We start from the raw sequence: 15,627 nt of genomic DNA, 5'->3' as shown, positions 1-15,627 counted from the left end.
ACAGCACAGGGCAATTATGAAATAATCAATCCCATCTTCCACTCCCAGCTTCTGGTAGTTAGAGGTTACAAAGGTGTGGAATACTGTGGCAAGGTCTGCATGATAAAAGACGAGCCAAAAACCCCTGGGCCAGACATAAATGAAAAAAAAATTACTAAATGCCACGACTGTCACCTGGACATGCAAGAGCAGCAATGACTCCCAGACAGTATACCTTCACCACTGCAGCCATCTTATATGGACTGAGCCTAAAACAAGTAGCTACTAGTTACATTTGTACTTCTGTTAGACATTGTGAAAACAAAGAGATTTCAGTATCTGGGTTCAGTGTAAAGCACATGAAGATCTGAGTGTCCTTCACATATTGCAATCCAGTATATGTGTAACCCATTGGTCACTATATGTTACGTGTCTCCCTCTGTTGCGGAAGAACCTGGCTCTTTATCTCAAGCGGTAGAGACTCATGCTTTTAGCTCTGGAGGTCCCTTGTATCTGCAAAAATGGCAGCCATCACACAAAATGTTTCACTATTTTCCTGAGCAAATGGAAACTTGTATTTGAGGACCCTATGGGAAGACGACAGGTACTCATTACCATTATTTGGCACCTCCCAGAGAACAATAAACACAGTAAACGGGCTATTCAAGCCAGTCCAGTAAAGTCTCATAGGCGAGTCAATAAAACCTCATGGTCAATGATATCGAAGGCTGCTGATAGTTATAACAAAATCAGCAAGGACCCCTTACCAATGGCTACCAATAGAAAGAGACCATTAACCATAGTTAACAAGATTCTTTCTATACCAAACTCACATGCAAATCATCAGACTGGAAGGGAACAAAGACATCTGGGAAATCAAGTTGCAACTGGAGCAGCTCCTACCCAACCTGTTCAATAAACTTGGCACTGTAAGATGTTAAAATAGACAAAAAATATAAACATGGGGCTTCACAAATATTCCCAACAACAAAAGGTACTGGGTAGCAATATGCAAGCCCACTTGATTACCCCCTGAAGATGCTGGAGGAGGCTAGATTGTTAGCTCTGTGGAGCAAGGACCACCTTTTCATTGCATGAGTGAAGAGTGCCGAATACAACAGGGCACAGATCCTGGCTGAGGCCTCTAGGCACTACTACTGCAATATAAGCAATACCAATTAACAATGAACCTATAAGGAGCAGTACAACATTAAGTGTAGTCTCAGGAATTTATTGGGTAAAGGGATTTCTGGGGTGGAAAATCACTTGGAACTGGTCATGGCTGGTAAATCTAGAGAAACACCCACATTTTTGGATGCTTTTCTGAACCAAACCAGAACTATGATCCATTGGAAGTCATTCACCACTAATTTTCACTCTTATAAGCCTGACTGGTTATTTATAGACAGCACGCATGCAGAAATAGCACCACTTATTTTGTCTAATTAAATAATTCACCACATAATGCATTCCTACCTGGCATGTCCATATCGATGTGATGAGGAATCCATCATCTCTAAAGACATTGAAGATTGCAATGATCCCCCGGGAATAACCAAACACAGACACACTTGCGTCTGATACAGCCAGATTAAATGTAAGATAATCCGTGGGCTGCAGGACAGCTCTCTGCTTATAGAGTACAAAAATCACAATGCTGTTTCCAAACCAAGACATCCATCCTGAAAAATAAATGGAAAGTCAGATTAAAAACAAACAAACAACAAAAAATCAGGAAACAGTGTGGTATATAAATGCATGACGCCCATACATTGATGGACAGTACAATGGCAGGTTATTTCATTAAAAACAAACAAACCTGAACATTTTTACTCCACTGTGTTGTGTACTAGGCCTCCTTGAGTAACCAGGTACATTTCACTTTTTAATTTCCTTCTTCTGAATAACACTGGTAAGAGAAAAAAAAAACGAGGAGTCCTTGTGGCAAATTTATTAGTCTCTAAGGTGCCACAAGGACTCCTCATTTTTTTTGCTGATACAGACTAACAGGGCTACCACTGAAACTGGTAATAAAACTGAATAGCAACAATGCACTTGTCCACTGAAGAACAACCATACACAGGTAAAGAAAAATTAAGTCTCTAAATAGATGGGATCCATAAAGCATTCCCAGTACAGAGACGAGAACAATTCTACCAAAAGCTACAGCTGTAGAGGCATGCCATATCCATCTGCCTGATAATGGCTAGTAAAAGTGTGTGCAGATGACCACATAGCAGCTTTGCCAGTCAGTTCTAGAGAACCGCTGCCCTTTTCAGTTGGCAAGATGGAATTGCTTCTCATGGAACAGTCTGTGATCTCCTTGTGACAAAGAATACTGATTGGAATACTGTTCAGGAAGCCGCATTTTAATCCATTTGAAGATAATATTCTTAAGGCCTTGTGTCCTATCTTTCAACCTCAAATAAATGAACAAGCCCTCAGAAACTGGAAAGCCCTGTTTTCTGGTTAGATAGAATTGTGTGTCCCCTCTGATATTGAAGGTGTGGTGATGTCTAGCAGCCATCAGTCTTGTTGGAAGGGGAGAGGAAGGTAGGAAGGGAATTATGAATCTGGTGAAAAATCAGTCAGGCACTTGTGCACAGAGACCATGATTTTTAAAGGCATGTAGGCATTGCTCCTCTCAGTGTTGCAAGGCCTAAATCCCAGATTTTTAAAGGTACTTAGGTTTCTATCTCCTGTGAGTCAGGTGCCTAAATATTTTCCAAAATCTGGCCTAAGTGATTTGTATGGCTAAGACTCATTTTCACTTAGGAGCATATGTCCCAATGACTTAGGCTCCTAAATGCCAAGCCATTTTTGAAAATTTAAGGACTTGTCTACATGGGGACATGGAGAAAAGTTCATTCTAATTAATTAAAGGTGTGAATTTGAAGTAGGTTAGTTAAACCACATTAAATCCTTGTGTGGCTGCTGTTAATCAGAATTAAATTTGTCTTAATTTGGTTTCGTTTAATTCACTTTGGAAGCAAATGAAACAAAACCAAATTAAGGCCACTTCAATTCTGTATGATGCTCTGGAGGTTTAGTGTGGTTTAAATTCACACCTTTAGTTAATTCAGATTAACTTTCCTGGATGTCCCCATATATACAAGCCCTAAATCACTTAGGCCCAGCTCCTCAAATGTATTTAGGCACCTAGTTCTCATTGGAATCAATGGGAGCTAGCTGCCTAGATACCTCTGAGCATCTAGGCCTTAGACTTTGCAACAATGAACAGCATCATGGTTTTAAGTTTGGGCCAAAGGGCCTGATCCAAAACTTATAGGAAGTCAGCAGGAGTCTTTCCATTGGTTTCAATAGGCTTGGGATCAGGTTCAAAGCACACAGGCACAAGTTGCATGGAATGTCATTTACCTTATGGAAAATTAAAAATAGGTTCTGTAAAGCAAGGGCTGCCATCTCAGAAACCTGGTTAGCACAGACAATTGCTATTTGAAACAGTTTTAAGGGTTAAAATCTTGAGAAACTGCCTACATAGGCTCCAAAAGAGGATTTATCAAACCCTGCAACATTAGATTCAGCCAGCAGATGGGACCCATCTGTGTATTAGGAGGCTTACTGCTAAATGGAGCTCTGAAGAAATTTTTGGGCAGAGGGGCTGTAGAATATCCCTGAATAGTCTCACTAATCACCCCCAAAGTGGGGAATCAATACATTAAGGACATGAGGGGACAGACTATCTTCCTAAAGGCTTGTAGAAAGCTGTCTAGCTCTGCAGTGTTAATTGTGAAATCTCACTAATGGCATGAACAATTTAAAGTCAGGACAAGTTAACTTGGAAGATACTCCTGAGGCAAAAAAGGATTTCCTATTACTTTGATCCAAAATGCTAACCAGCTTGGGCCATCAACCCATAAAGGGCAAAATTAACAAGTATCTTCTACAACAACACAGAATTCACCAGAGCACTGGGCAGCCGAAGACCGGAGTGAGTCAATGGAATTACTTTGGACTGACACAAATTCAATAAGAGTAGAATTTGGCCCTTGATTTGTAACTCATTACTTCCGTATACATACAAATTGATAGAGAATGTTTAAATGTTACAGAACAGAGGTTCCTGAACAGTGGTTCATAAAGTCATTATGCTAAAAGGCTGCCATAGCACTGGAGAGGATGGGTGGGTTTTCCTTAAAATCTATTAATATGTAAATTTCATTTGCACACAGTGCATTTGCTGGGAATATACAGAACTACCTCTGTAGCACAGCGAATTAGGAGAATTTTCAGTTAAAAGAGAAGTTAAATGAGAGAGAGGAAGAGATCTGTTCCCATGAAGAAACACAGACCTTTCTCAGATTTGAAACTAGAGAGAAATCTGGAGCATGATAGTGTGAGAGAGCATAATGGGGGTACTTTATAATAAATGCAGACACTTCTTGGTGAGTGAAATTACAGAGCAACCTTGTGCATGGCACAGCCACAGGTGGAGGGAGTTGATTTTACTAGAAGCAAGCAGACAAGCTTTCTCTGCTGCGTCGAACATTTGAGATGTGTGAAGTGGCTTGCAATTTGAATGTGTTAATGTACTGAGCAACAAACTGAAGGGAAGTTATTCTAATTACATCAAATTCTAAGGCAAGCAGTATGAAAAATACTCATAAAAATACTCCAGAAACAAGCGCCATCTGGTGTTTTTGCATGTAACAGCAAAGAATTCCCGCTACCAAGGATCTGTTAAAATTGTATACATTACCAGACCATTGAGCATGCAACACTGAACCCTGTATCATCATTGATGTGCCTTTTAAAAGTCACAGACTATTATGTACATAAACCAATACAAATAGTTTAGTTTACAAAACAATTTAGAAGAGGATCAATAAAGGACAAAATGCAATATAGTGAAAAAGAAAAGCAAGGGCTTCACCATCAGTGACATTGGGGGGAATTCCCCCCAATTCCTTTGCAGATGGCACATGTATCAGGATAGATCACATTTGAGGAAAGAGCCTGGAAAGAAACATCTGGTACATGAACAACTAAGAGGTACTTGTATTCCCGTGTGGTGAGTCAATAAAATAGTGGATAAAGGAGAACCAGTTGACATAATTTATTTCAACTTTCAAAAGGCCGTTCACAAATGCCCTCACAAGAGGCTACTTAAAAAAACAGAGGAGTCCTGGAGTGAGGGGCAAAGCTCTGCAATAGATCAGAAACTGGCTAAGAGCGAGAAAATAAAGAGGAATTTGCTAGTGATCAATATAAATCAGAAGTTAGGAACTGTAGAAAATTGATAAAGGAATCAAAGTGACATCAGGAGAAATCTATGGCCGGTCTCTCAGGAGGATGTCAAACAGAGCTACTAAAGTTACACATTTTTAAATCAGCAGGTTAAGATAATTTACATCCAAGAGTTTTAAAAGAGCTAGCTAAGGAGCTCATAATTTTCAAAAAGTTTTGGAGCACTGGAGAAGTTCCAGAAGACTGGAAGAAAGCTAATGTGTCAATTTTTTAGAAGGGTAAACACAATGACTCAGGAAATTATAGACCTGTTAGCCTGACATTGATTCCAGGGAAGATAATGGAGCAGCTGATATGGGACTTGATTAATAAAGAATTAAAGGAAGGTAAAATGTAATTAATGCAAATCAACATGAGTTTATGGAAATAGGTCCCGTCAAACTAACTTGACACCCTTTTTGATGAGATTTCAAGTACAGTTGATGAAAGTAGTGTTGATGTAATATACTTAGACTTCTATAAAGAGTTTGATTTGGTACCATACAACATTTTGATTAAAAAACTAGAATGATATAAAATTAACAAGGCATACATTAAATGGATTAAAAACTGGCTAACTGATAGAGCTCAACATGTAACTGTAAACAGAGAATCATCTTTGAACAGGTGTATTTCCAGTGCGGTCGCATAGGGCTCAGTTCTTGGCTCTATGCTATTTAACATTTTTATCAATGATCTAGAAGAAAACATGAAATCATCACTGATAAAGTTTTTAGACGACAAAAAACTGGGGAACTGGTAAATAATTAAGAGGACAGATCACTGATTCAGAGCACTCAGATTTCCTGGAAAACTAGGCACAAGCAAACAACATGTGTTTTAATATGGCTAAATATAAATGTAGGAACAAAAATTTAGGCTACACGTACAGGATAGGGGGATCTATCCTGGGAAGCAGTGACTCTGAAAAAGATTGTTTGCCAGAGGCTGAGAATGGGTGACAGGGGATGGATCACTTAACAGTTACCGGTTCTGTTCATCCCCTCTGAAGCACCTGTCGGAAGACAGGATACTGGGCTAAATGGACCATTGATCTGACCCAGTATGGCCATTTTATGTTCTTATATGGGGGGCATGGTGGATAATCAGCAGACCATGAGGTCCCAGTGTGACACTGTGGCCAAAAGAGCTAATGCAATCAAAGGATGTATAAACAGGGGTCTCTCAAGTAGGAGTAGAGGTTATTTTACCTCTATATTTTGCACTGCTGCAACCACTGCTGGAATAAGATGTCCATTTCTGGTGCCCACAATTTAAGACGGATGTTGATAAATTGGAGAGAGTTCAGAGAAGAGCCAAGAGAATGATTAAAGAATTAGAAAACATGCCCTATAATGATAGATTCAAAGAGCTCAATCTATTTGTCTTAAAGAGAAGGTTAAGGGGTGACTTGATTACAATCTATAAGTCTCTACATAGGGAACAAATATTTAATAATGGACTCTTCAGTCTAGCAGAGAATGGTGTAACACAATCCAATGGTTGGAAGCTGAAGCTAGACAAATTAAGTTGAGATTGGATGCTTGAGAGATATGCTTTAGGAAGTATTCTGAGGAACTTCTATGGCCTGCGCTATATAAGAGTTCAGACTAGATGCTCTTCTGGCCTTGGAATCTATGAATCTTCAAAAAGGCCAACATTTTACGCTAGCCTAGATCAAAATGGCAGCATTTTAAAAATAGTTTACTTTTGCTGCCATGTATGTGACACTACAGTAAGCATTAATCAGGTCTCTGAAGCTGCTCATAACTTGATGTCAGCATTATTCTGGCAATGACAATCTGTTCTGAGGATGTCATGTTTGTGCTATCTTTCATTCACTGACTGAACTCAATCTGCTGCGGGAGAGTTTTGTTGATGCTCTTATTGAAATAAACCAGAACATCCTGTCACACTCATCACACATCCTGATTCAGATTGCTCTTTGCTGGAGCAAGCTGCATAATAAAACAAAAGCTAACAAACAAACAAATAAATAAAATCATCCTCAACCTCTTTACTGCAGACATAACAAACTTGGAAACAAAGCTGGGACAGATGGTGGGTTGTTTTTTTTTTTTTTTTTTTTAGAAAAAACATGAGATTGCATTTGTGAAAAGAAAGGAGAACACTGTCAGGGTCTCTGAAAGACATCAGAAAAACAACAACATAGTCACGCTTCCTAGATTGCAAGCTCTTGGGAGCAGATTTCACACTTGGCTATTATATCTTCCGGTGGCAGTCTTCATGCCAAGCCAGAACAGAACACCTCCTCCTCTGCCCTTAGACTTCTCAACACCCAGACTGGGACTATTGCGGTCCCCTTATTTATAAAAAACTGTGTAGGAGTAGAGTTAGCACATTCAAATTGCAACCCATCAATATGGCACTGTAAACACAGACAGCGCACCAGTTGGAACTAGTGGGGGAAAGACAGTAAAAGTGAAGTGTCAGGCTCAGCTGGCAAAATTGACACTACTGTTATCAGAGGCAAATGACCTGCTGTTTGGGGCAGAAATTGGATTGGGTAGCTAAATTTGGAGAGGCCATGAATTAAGACAAATTACTGATGCACTAGAGGAATTGTGTACTAAATATGCCCTTTTGTTCATGACAAGAAAGAAGCAAAACTGTAGGTTATAGGGAATGCTACTCTAAAATTCTGCTCAGGTAGACTACGGCCTTATACACTGAGAGACTTTATGAATCATTGGCTCAAGGAACAGGAATAGAAAGAGAAAATCTCCCATGTGGCTCAGAATGGTTCTGAGTATGCTACATTTATAAGAATGCCATGGAATGAGGTTATGCTCCAATTGTATTGTAATTCATTGTGGTTTTGCCTGTATAAACAGGACCAAGTCAATTTAAGGGTATCGTGCTATAGCCCTGCTTTTTTCAATCATAGGTTAAATGGCATTGTTTTTGTGTTTGGAAGTAGTCCTTTCTAGAGGTCAGAACACAATTATTTTTATTTTTTTTCTGACTATGCTTTTCCACGATTATAGATTGCTTTTTGTTTGGATTTTGTTGTTGAGGAAGGAGACGGCTTACAAACAAACATATTGGAAGAGGTTTGCCCAAGAAGTAAAATTAAAACACATTGTTTAAAAATGATCTAGGATAGGAATGGAAGAGTTGTCATTAAAAACTATTCCAGATCTGAAAAGTTTCTAACCTGCTTTTCACCCTACTCTTTCATGTTTACGATCACAATATTCTGGTCCTATTTTCAGGAATTGGTTTGTTTGTTAATTTTCTCTGGGGTTTGAATTTTTGTGTAGTTGTTTTGTTTTGAGGGGTTTTTCTGTGGGAAGGACAGGTCAAAGAAATAGGTCTTACATTTTGTTTTGACTGTGTGGAGATTACATGGATATGCTGATTACAGCGGAGTTAATAAAATAGGAAAACTTGAAAATACATTCGTATCAAATTGTCTAAAACATTTTGGGTCCATTTGAAACAATATTTTGGGGGTTTTCATTTTTTTTTTCTGATTTTGGTTGACTGAACATTTATTTTTTCAAATTTTTCATTTTGATTCAGTCTTTAAGGCATTTTTCAGCCTTTTCTTTTTGGTTTTGTTTTCTTGAAAAAATTGGCCACATTTGAATTTGAAATGTCATTTTGAAACAAAAGTCAAGTTTAGAACTCATTTGAAAAAAAATCAGTTTTTTCCTCAGCCAAAACTATTTTGTCAAATTCTACCTGAATTTGCACGTAGATCTAGAGTACCAAAAAATGCACTTTTTGAAAAAAAAATCTGTTGAAAATAATTCATCCAGCTCTATTGTGATATCTCCTGCGAAGAAAGAATGAGTCCCTAAGTACAGTATTTGGAGTGCTGAAGTCCCTCAAATATGTATGTGGTAAAAAAAAAAAAGTCCCACAAATATGTATGTGGATAATTAACCACAAATTTTATTGAAATCTCAGGATTCAAGCGAGTAGGACTTTAGCAGGTGCCAAAGTACAACAACTGTCTTTCACAGGCACCATATTAGCAGGATATTCTGTATAAACATGATACTTGTTCTGGGTTATTGCTAATTCAGATGATCTCTTACGGCTGCCTGCTGTAAGCCAGACACCTGAGTATAATACATATACACTGAATGATCTTCCTTCCAGAGCAAGCTTTGCTCCTTGAAAGCCCTTATGAGCAAAAAGTGACAATGTAAAAAATAACACCTCCTTATACCACAGCCCTGCTTCCTGGGTAGAATTACTTGTATCGTCTGACTTTACAGACATAAATACTACGGTTAACATTGCAGAACAAAGTCAATACAGCTATGGGAAAGTGAGGTAGAGTATCTCCTGTTTGTTACATCATCAACAGAATGTATAATTAAGTTCCAAATGGAAAATTGTACATATCATTTGCACTTGACCAACACCTCTAAGACACCTCAGTTGGACAAGTTTTACTGGTGATTATACCTGAGCTAGAGTGAATACGGCTGCCAATTATGAAACTTCTCTACTTATAAACGTGGGGTATCTGCAGTGGAGCAATTGAGAGCTAACAAACATGGAAACCTTTGCTGCCATATTTAAGGAGTCGGTTATCATAGTAGGACCACATTTTAAAAAAGTACAGGGCAAAAAGCAATAGAGAAACTTGGTTATGAGTAGAGTTTAGGCCTTAAAGCAAGAAGTTAGATGAAATGTAGCTCTGAATCCAAAGCTTGGGAATGTTTGAATCTAGTGTGTTGATTCGTACCTCTGTCTAATTTCAAATAAACATAAGAATTCATTGGTCCTGTAATATATATAATAGAAGTGCACTAGAAATGTGAAAATGTTTAAATATGCATATGGATGAGATGCTAGCGAGTAGAACTGGCAAGGAAATAATTTTTTTAAGGGAATAAAGAGTAACAGAATACATTTTTTTTAATTGGCATCAAAAAAATTTCTTCACACATTTCCAGGTTTTGACTGAAACCAGCATTTTTTGGTTCTCAGCAATCCTAGAAACAAACCATTGTGGCCAAAAAACTGAAATGTTCAGCTTTATGTATACCTCATCCCCACCCCATACCCCCCAAAATAGTAAGAAATTGACATTACCTCAGAAATATCTGTTTTAACAAAAACGGCATTTTTCATTTAAAAATATTTTGAATGAAAAATTTCAATCGTCTCTACTAGCTAATCATTTGTGAGACTTTGAGGTGGTCCACAGGATCAGTAGGAATAATGTCTGCTTGGGAAATTACTAGCTTTTCCAGCAATAAAACAAATCAGAATGTATTCACTACTGAAGTTAACAGTGAGTGTACTAGAGCCTTCAGATTCACAAATCAAGGATTGATTTGTCCCAATATGTCAACCAGCTCTAAGCATACTGAGAAATTTCCCAAAAGAGAATATTTGTAAAAGAAAGGGAAAACTCTTTTTATTATTCTTCAGTGTATCATTTTTATTTCTTTAGCGAAACCTGCAGCATCAAACTGCTGGGGAGGAGTCTGGTGGGTACAAGTAATCACTGTATCCCATTCTCAGCAGGGCTAATCAGTTCAAAGCTGATTTTGAACCACTGAAGTCAGTGTGTGTTTTGTCATTGACGTCAACAAACACAGGATCAAGCCCTAACTGAGAGTCCTCCTTTTCTTTTTGCGGATACAGACTAACACGGCTGCTACTCCGAAACCTGTTCTAGTGTGGTTCATTCAGTAGTTGATTGTAGGGCTGTGGGCTTTCTAGGCTGCTACAGGCACGTGTATGGAAGTGTGCACATAGGTCTGGGATAAATCAGAACATCTCTACTTCCTCTTGACCACATTATTTTTATTCAGCTTCCTCAAAAAGTGGCTGCCATTTTTTTCCAACTTTTTTCTGGACCGTCTTATTCTTTACGCCAACTGCATTATGTCTGCTATTTTTGTTGGTAAAGATGCCAGTCTCATATAGATATAAGGAAAGGCCTTCAAGCCCCTTCATCATGGCTGTGTGGTTTCCTGTATAAGTATCAGGTGGTGGTTTGCAGCTGCTGGTGGTACCGGGGGGGAATACATGATAAGCTTAGAAAAAGAAAAGCTTATGTAGCGTGATTATTTAATTTACAAGCCTGTTTCTCAATGGTTGTACTCAGGAACTATTTCTATGTACATTTACATTGGTATGGAGTTCTCATTATGCGCAACGTCTTCTATATGCCGTTTCATTTCTTTATCATTTATAAACATAGATAGCTTGATTAGATAGAATCAATATAAAGCTAGGACATGACTGTGACATTCTCTGGAAAACAGTTACCTTTTGATATTGTTTCATATGAAGTCAGAATAATAAATGGCTATTTTGATTTTCTTTGTCAACTGGTACATCTACATTCTTCGAAATTTCATAAAGTCTGCCTATAGAACATCAGATACGGTAATTCACCATCATCCTGCACTGAGTTTGCTGTAAATTACAATACAGTACTTAATCAAAAAAATGTCTTAGGAACAAAGTGAGTTAATACGAGGTTCCATTTTCAATCACTTTTAATCTGAGTGTATAATAACTGCTTTGCAATGTAATCTGAATATCAAGTTTTTAGACTTATGCACATATTATTGTAACTACTGATAGTAATAATTTAGTACTTAAAAGAATTTTTAATAGACTCAGATCAAGAAAGTTTCCTCTAAATGTATATAAAATATTAGATGGAAGAATTTTACAAACAAATGTAAAATACAATGATAGAATTCTATTTCATTTAACTGAATGTATTCGTTTTAGAAGCTGAACTATTTGATGAACACAATCTGAATACGGACTTCAACAAGCAGAAGCTAGAAGCAGAGAACACGAATTGAATGCCATTGGGATATTTTGAGAAAACAAGGTAATGTCATATTTTTCTGCACAAGATATTTTGTTTTTGCCCACATCTTAAACGAACCTTAGTTAAAGAAATAACTTGGACTATAATATCATATCCTTTTGCCCCCAGTACAAATGTTTGCATTTAAAATAAAATAAAATGAAACAAAACACTAGCTCCCCTTTTTTTTTTGAAAGAACTTTCTGAAGAAAAATTGCAGTTTATGATATCTTGTTCCTTTGTGGATGAACACCATAGGAATCCCTTTGAACTTTAGTCCAAACTTAAAAGGAGTTTCATTTCATAAGCCATTCAGAGATACAGTACATACCTAAAGCCAGTAGGTAGAAGCCTATAATAGTCTCTCCTTGTTCTGAGACAGGAGCCTCTTTGTTCAGAAAGGTGATGTTGTTGTTCCTCCATGGTGCCTGTGGAGAAAATTGGAGAGACATTTTCAGGCAAAGCCCGTGACCCAGAAGTTGTCCTTTCGCCCCCCCTGCTTAGTCTCAAATGCCCAGTAAAAGAAAATGGTCTCTGGCTTTCTTAAACTTCTGCTCCTTGCATTCTAGGAAGCAGCGCACTGAGGCTGAAACTAAACAGGGAAATCTCAAGAGACAAGAAAGAGCTTTGCAGCCCTCTGACCTGTTCTTATTTTCTAATCCTATCTATTAATACACCTCATGAATCTGTGACCAGACCAAGGCAGCAGATTTCCTTATATCCCTGGTGCTGCTAAATGCAGAAGTCTTTAGTGACTGGAGAGAGTATATTAGACAAAGTGATGATCATTCTTTAAAATACAACTATGTGTCATATAATATAATAACCCTAAGGATATATATACACAAACATGCATGCACGAGTGTATATATTATTGTACAAATACCATAATGCACCTGCTCTGCCCTCACTGAAGACAATGAGGATTACCATTGAATTCAAATGAAGAAGGTTCAGGCCCATATTTTATGAGGAGAAATACATTTTATGGATGCATTTTACTACATTCTATGAGCTACCTAAGAGTCTCCTGAAAACTGTCACTGAATAATACTGTGCTCCACCACTGGTCCATTTGCTCGATTGCACTAAAAATCATCAGTTTCACTTTGTAGAAATTGCGAGCTAAAGCTTTGGAACAAAGGTTTAGAATCTGGGCAGATGATGTAGTTTCAAGGTGGATGTGCATGTTGATTTCTGAGCAGAAGCCTCCAGTATAGTGGCTAGTGAGCCCTGTCATTTGATGGGGGATTCCATGTCAGGTTACCAGGGCCAGGCAAGAAAGTTCAGACTCTCACCAGTGTGTCTGTGTATCCCATCTAAACTCTCTGAATGTTACTTCTGGTAGATTTATTGTGGGCCACATTAGCCCCAGTGTGTAATAACCTAACTCATCAGTTTTATTCTCATATAGCAGAGGAAATCAGTTTGCTTCAATGCAAATACAGTTGTTTCATAGGCAGGGCTGCTGTTAATTAGAAAAAAAACATCATTTTCTTTCTGTTTTGTAGGCAATATGAAATAGCATGGGTCTGATTTTCAGAGTGCTGAGCACTTGCAGCTTCCACCAGAATTGGAGATGCACTGTGCAGCAGAGAAATGAGATTTCCCTCATTTTGAAAGCAGCCACTGCATGTGATTTCAGGGGCTCACCATTTGTTTTATTTAGTCTTCACTGAAGATACAGTCTTCTAATGATTATTAGTTCTTTTGGATGCATTGGCCCAATTATAGGCTGGATTCTGATATCAGTTATGCTGGATTAACTCCCTGGAACCAATGGAATTACTTCAGATTTTCATCAGTGCAACAGAGATCAGAATCTGCCCCCACATTTAGCTCTACCCAACTCCCTGCTATGAGATAACTACTTATAATACCGCCCCGGATGTGACTGATGTCTTATATACAGCAGGGGTGGACATTAGGTGCCTAAATACATTTCTGAATCTCTTGTTAGGTTTCTTTTTTTCACACTGGTATAGAAAGCCCATGTAGCTGCATCTGTGCACATCCCTAGCACAGATACATTGCACTGATGTAAACTGAGATGTGCACTGGTGCAGTTCACACCAGTTTCAAACTGGGTTAAACCACAGTGGTGCAAGTCACAGTTTTTGTTGCTGCGGCATGTCTGCACTAAGGGCTTGCACCAGTACCGGAGACCCCAATGTAAAGATTGTTTGAGCCTTATAGAATCAACCTAAAACTATCCTATTACATGAAGAAAAGCAGAGCTTCTGTTTCATTGGACTTCAGCTTTCAAAAGTTAAACTTCATCCTTACTGAAAAGGAGATGCTGCATTGTGGATCCTGGGTGTGATGAGCACTAGAAAGAGGAAAGCCCATTTCACTACAGAGGTGGTTTACTGGGATGGTACAGTCAGCCCAATGCCTACCACAAACCAAGCTATTATTTAAAAAAAAAAAAAAAAAAGCCCAGATCAAGCATGTCCTTGGCTCCATGAGTGAGTTTGTCTCATCTCCTTTGGTGCAAAAACTCTCTGGGCCGTTCCCCTAATGATCCTAGCCTTGCACTGATTAAGAGAGTCCTGCTCAGCACTTACTAGCAGGTAATCCCAGCCTGCTTTGCTTCTTAGAGGGCTAACAGGCTTTTCTCCTCAGGCCTATTAATACAACATATAAATACATAAAGTCATACCCTTTATAGACGTTCAGCATCATCAAGATACAGCATTACATACCCATTCTAATCCCTCTGTGCAGGGATTAGAATGCTGAAAAAGCCAAAATCCAAATAATTGTGAAGAAACCCAGGTTTTTCCCTCTCAGGGACTCCAAACAGCTAACCTACTCCACTTGTGCCACTCCCCAGAGGAAGAAGCCTGTTCCTACATGCCTCAGTCTCAGGCAGCAGACCAGCCTCAGGCAGCTGTACTTGGTGAAAGGTAGACAAATATTTACTTGCAAATTTCTCTTAATCAATTATTTGTTTTTATCTCTGCTGCTGCAGACTAATACCTTACTTCAGGCTTTTCCTTCATTTGTCATTAAGCCTGTCATCCTGAGGGGGAAAAGAAAATAAAGAGGATAATAATAAAAGATGTTGCAGCATCTTAGAACAGGCAGAGGAAGATACATCGATTTTTGTCCGCATGTAGGCAATCCCCTATCCATATCTGCTAAGGGGGAGGGGAGAGAGGGCACCCACATAGACTCAATTCATCCTGTTTCAGACACAATAGAATAGGTTTAGCCAAAACCAATTCCTGTATCAGAAAGTGGGATTCTTGCTCTCTCCTTAATGCATGTCTCTGAAATGACTTCAACCCCTGGGCCAAGATTTTCAAAGATAGGCACCTACATCCATTTAGGCATCTAAATAAATGGCCTGATTTCCACAAGTGCTGAACACCTACCAGCTCCCATTGACTTCAACCCCTGGGCCAAGATTTTCAAAGATAGGCACCTACATCCATTTAGGCATCTAAATAAATGGCCTGATTTCCACAAGTGCTGAACACCGACCAGCTCCCATTGACTTCAGTGGGAGCTGCGGGGTTCACGTCCCAGGTTCATTTAGCATATGGTGACTCTGTCCCAAGTACCGAAACACA

General features: G+C 38.7%; 1 protein-coding gene across 1 annotated transcript in view; it reads right to left on the bottom strand.

Annotated features, from left to right (window-relative positions):
* LOC144262211 (visual pigment-like receptor peropsin) overlaps nt 1-12,501 on the bottom strand; it is a 44,471-nt gene extending 31,970 nt beyond the window's left edge. The window contains exons 1-2 of the mRNA XM_077811885.1: nt 12,381-12,501; nt 1,456-1,661 (exon numbers count right to left, since the gene is read on the bottom strand). Coding sequence (XP_077668011.1) covers nt 1,456-1,661; nt 12,381-12,501 — 327 coding nt within the window. The remainder of the gene's footprint in view (nt 1-1,455; nt 1,662-12,380) is intronic.
* Nucleotides 12,502-15,627: the final 3,126 nt, after the last annotated feature.

This window comes from Eretmochelys imbricata, chromosome 3 (assembly GCF_965152235.1).
Source record: "Eretmochelys imbricata isolate rEreImb1 chromosome 3, rEreImb1.hap1, whole genome shotgun sequence".
Classification (NCBI taxonomy): domain Eukaryota; kingdom Metazoa; phylum Chordata; order Testudines; family Cheloniidae; genus Eretmochelys; species Eretmochelys imbricata.
The sequence above is the reverse complement of the archived record's forward strand: the minus strand, read 5'-3'. Positions and strand labels throughout refer to the sequence as shown.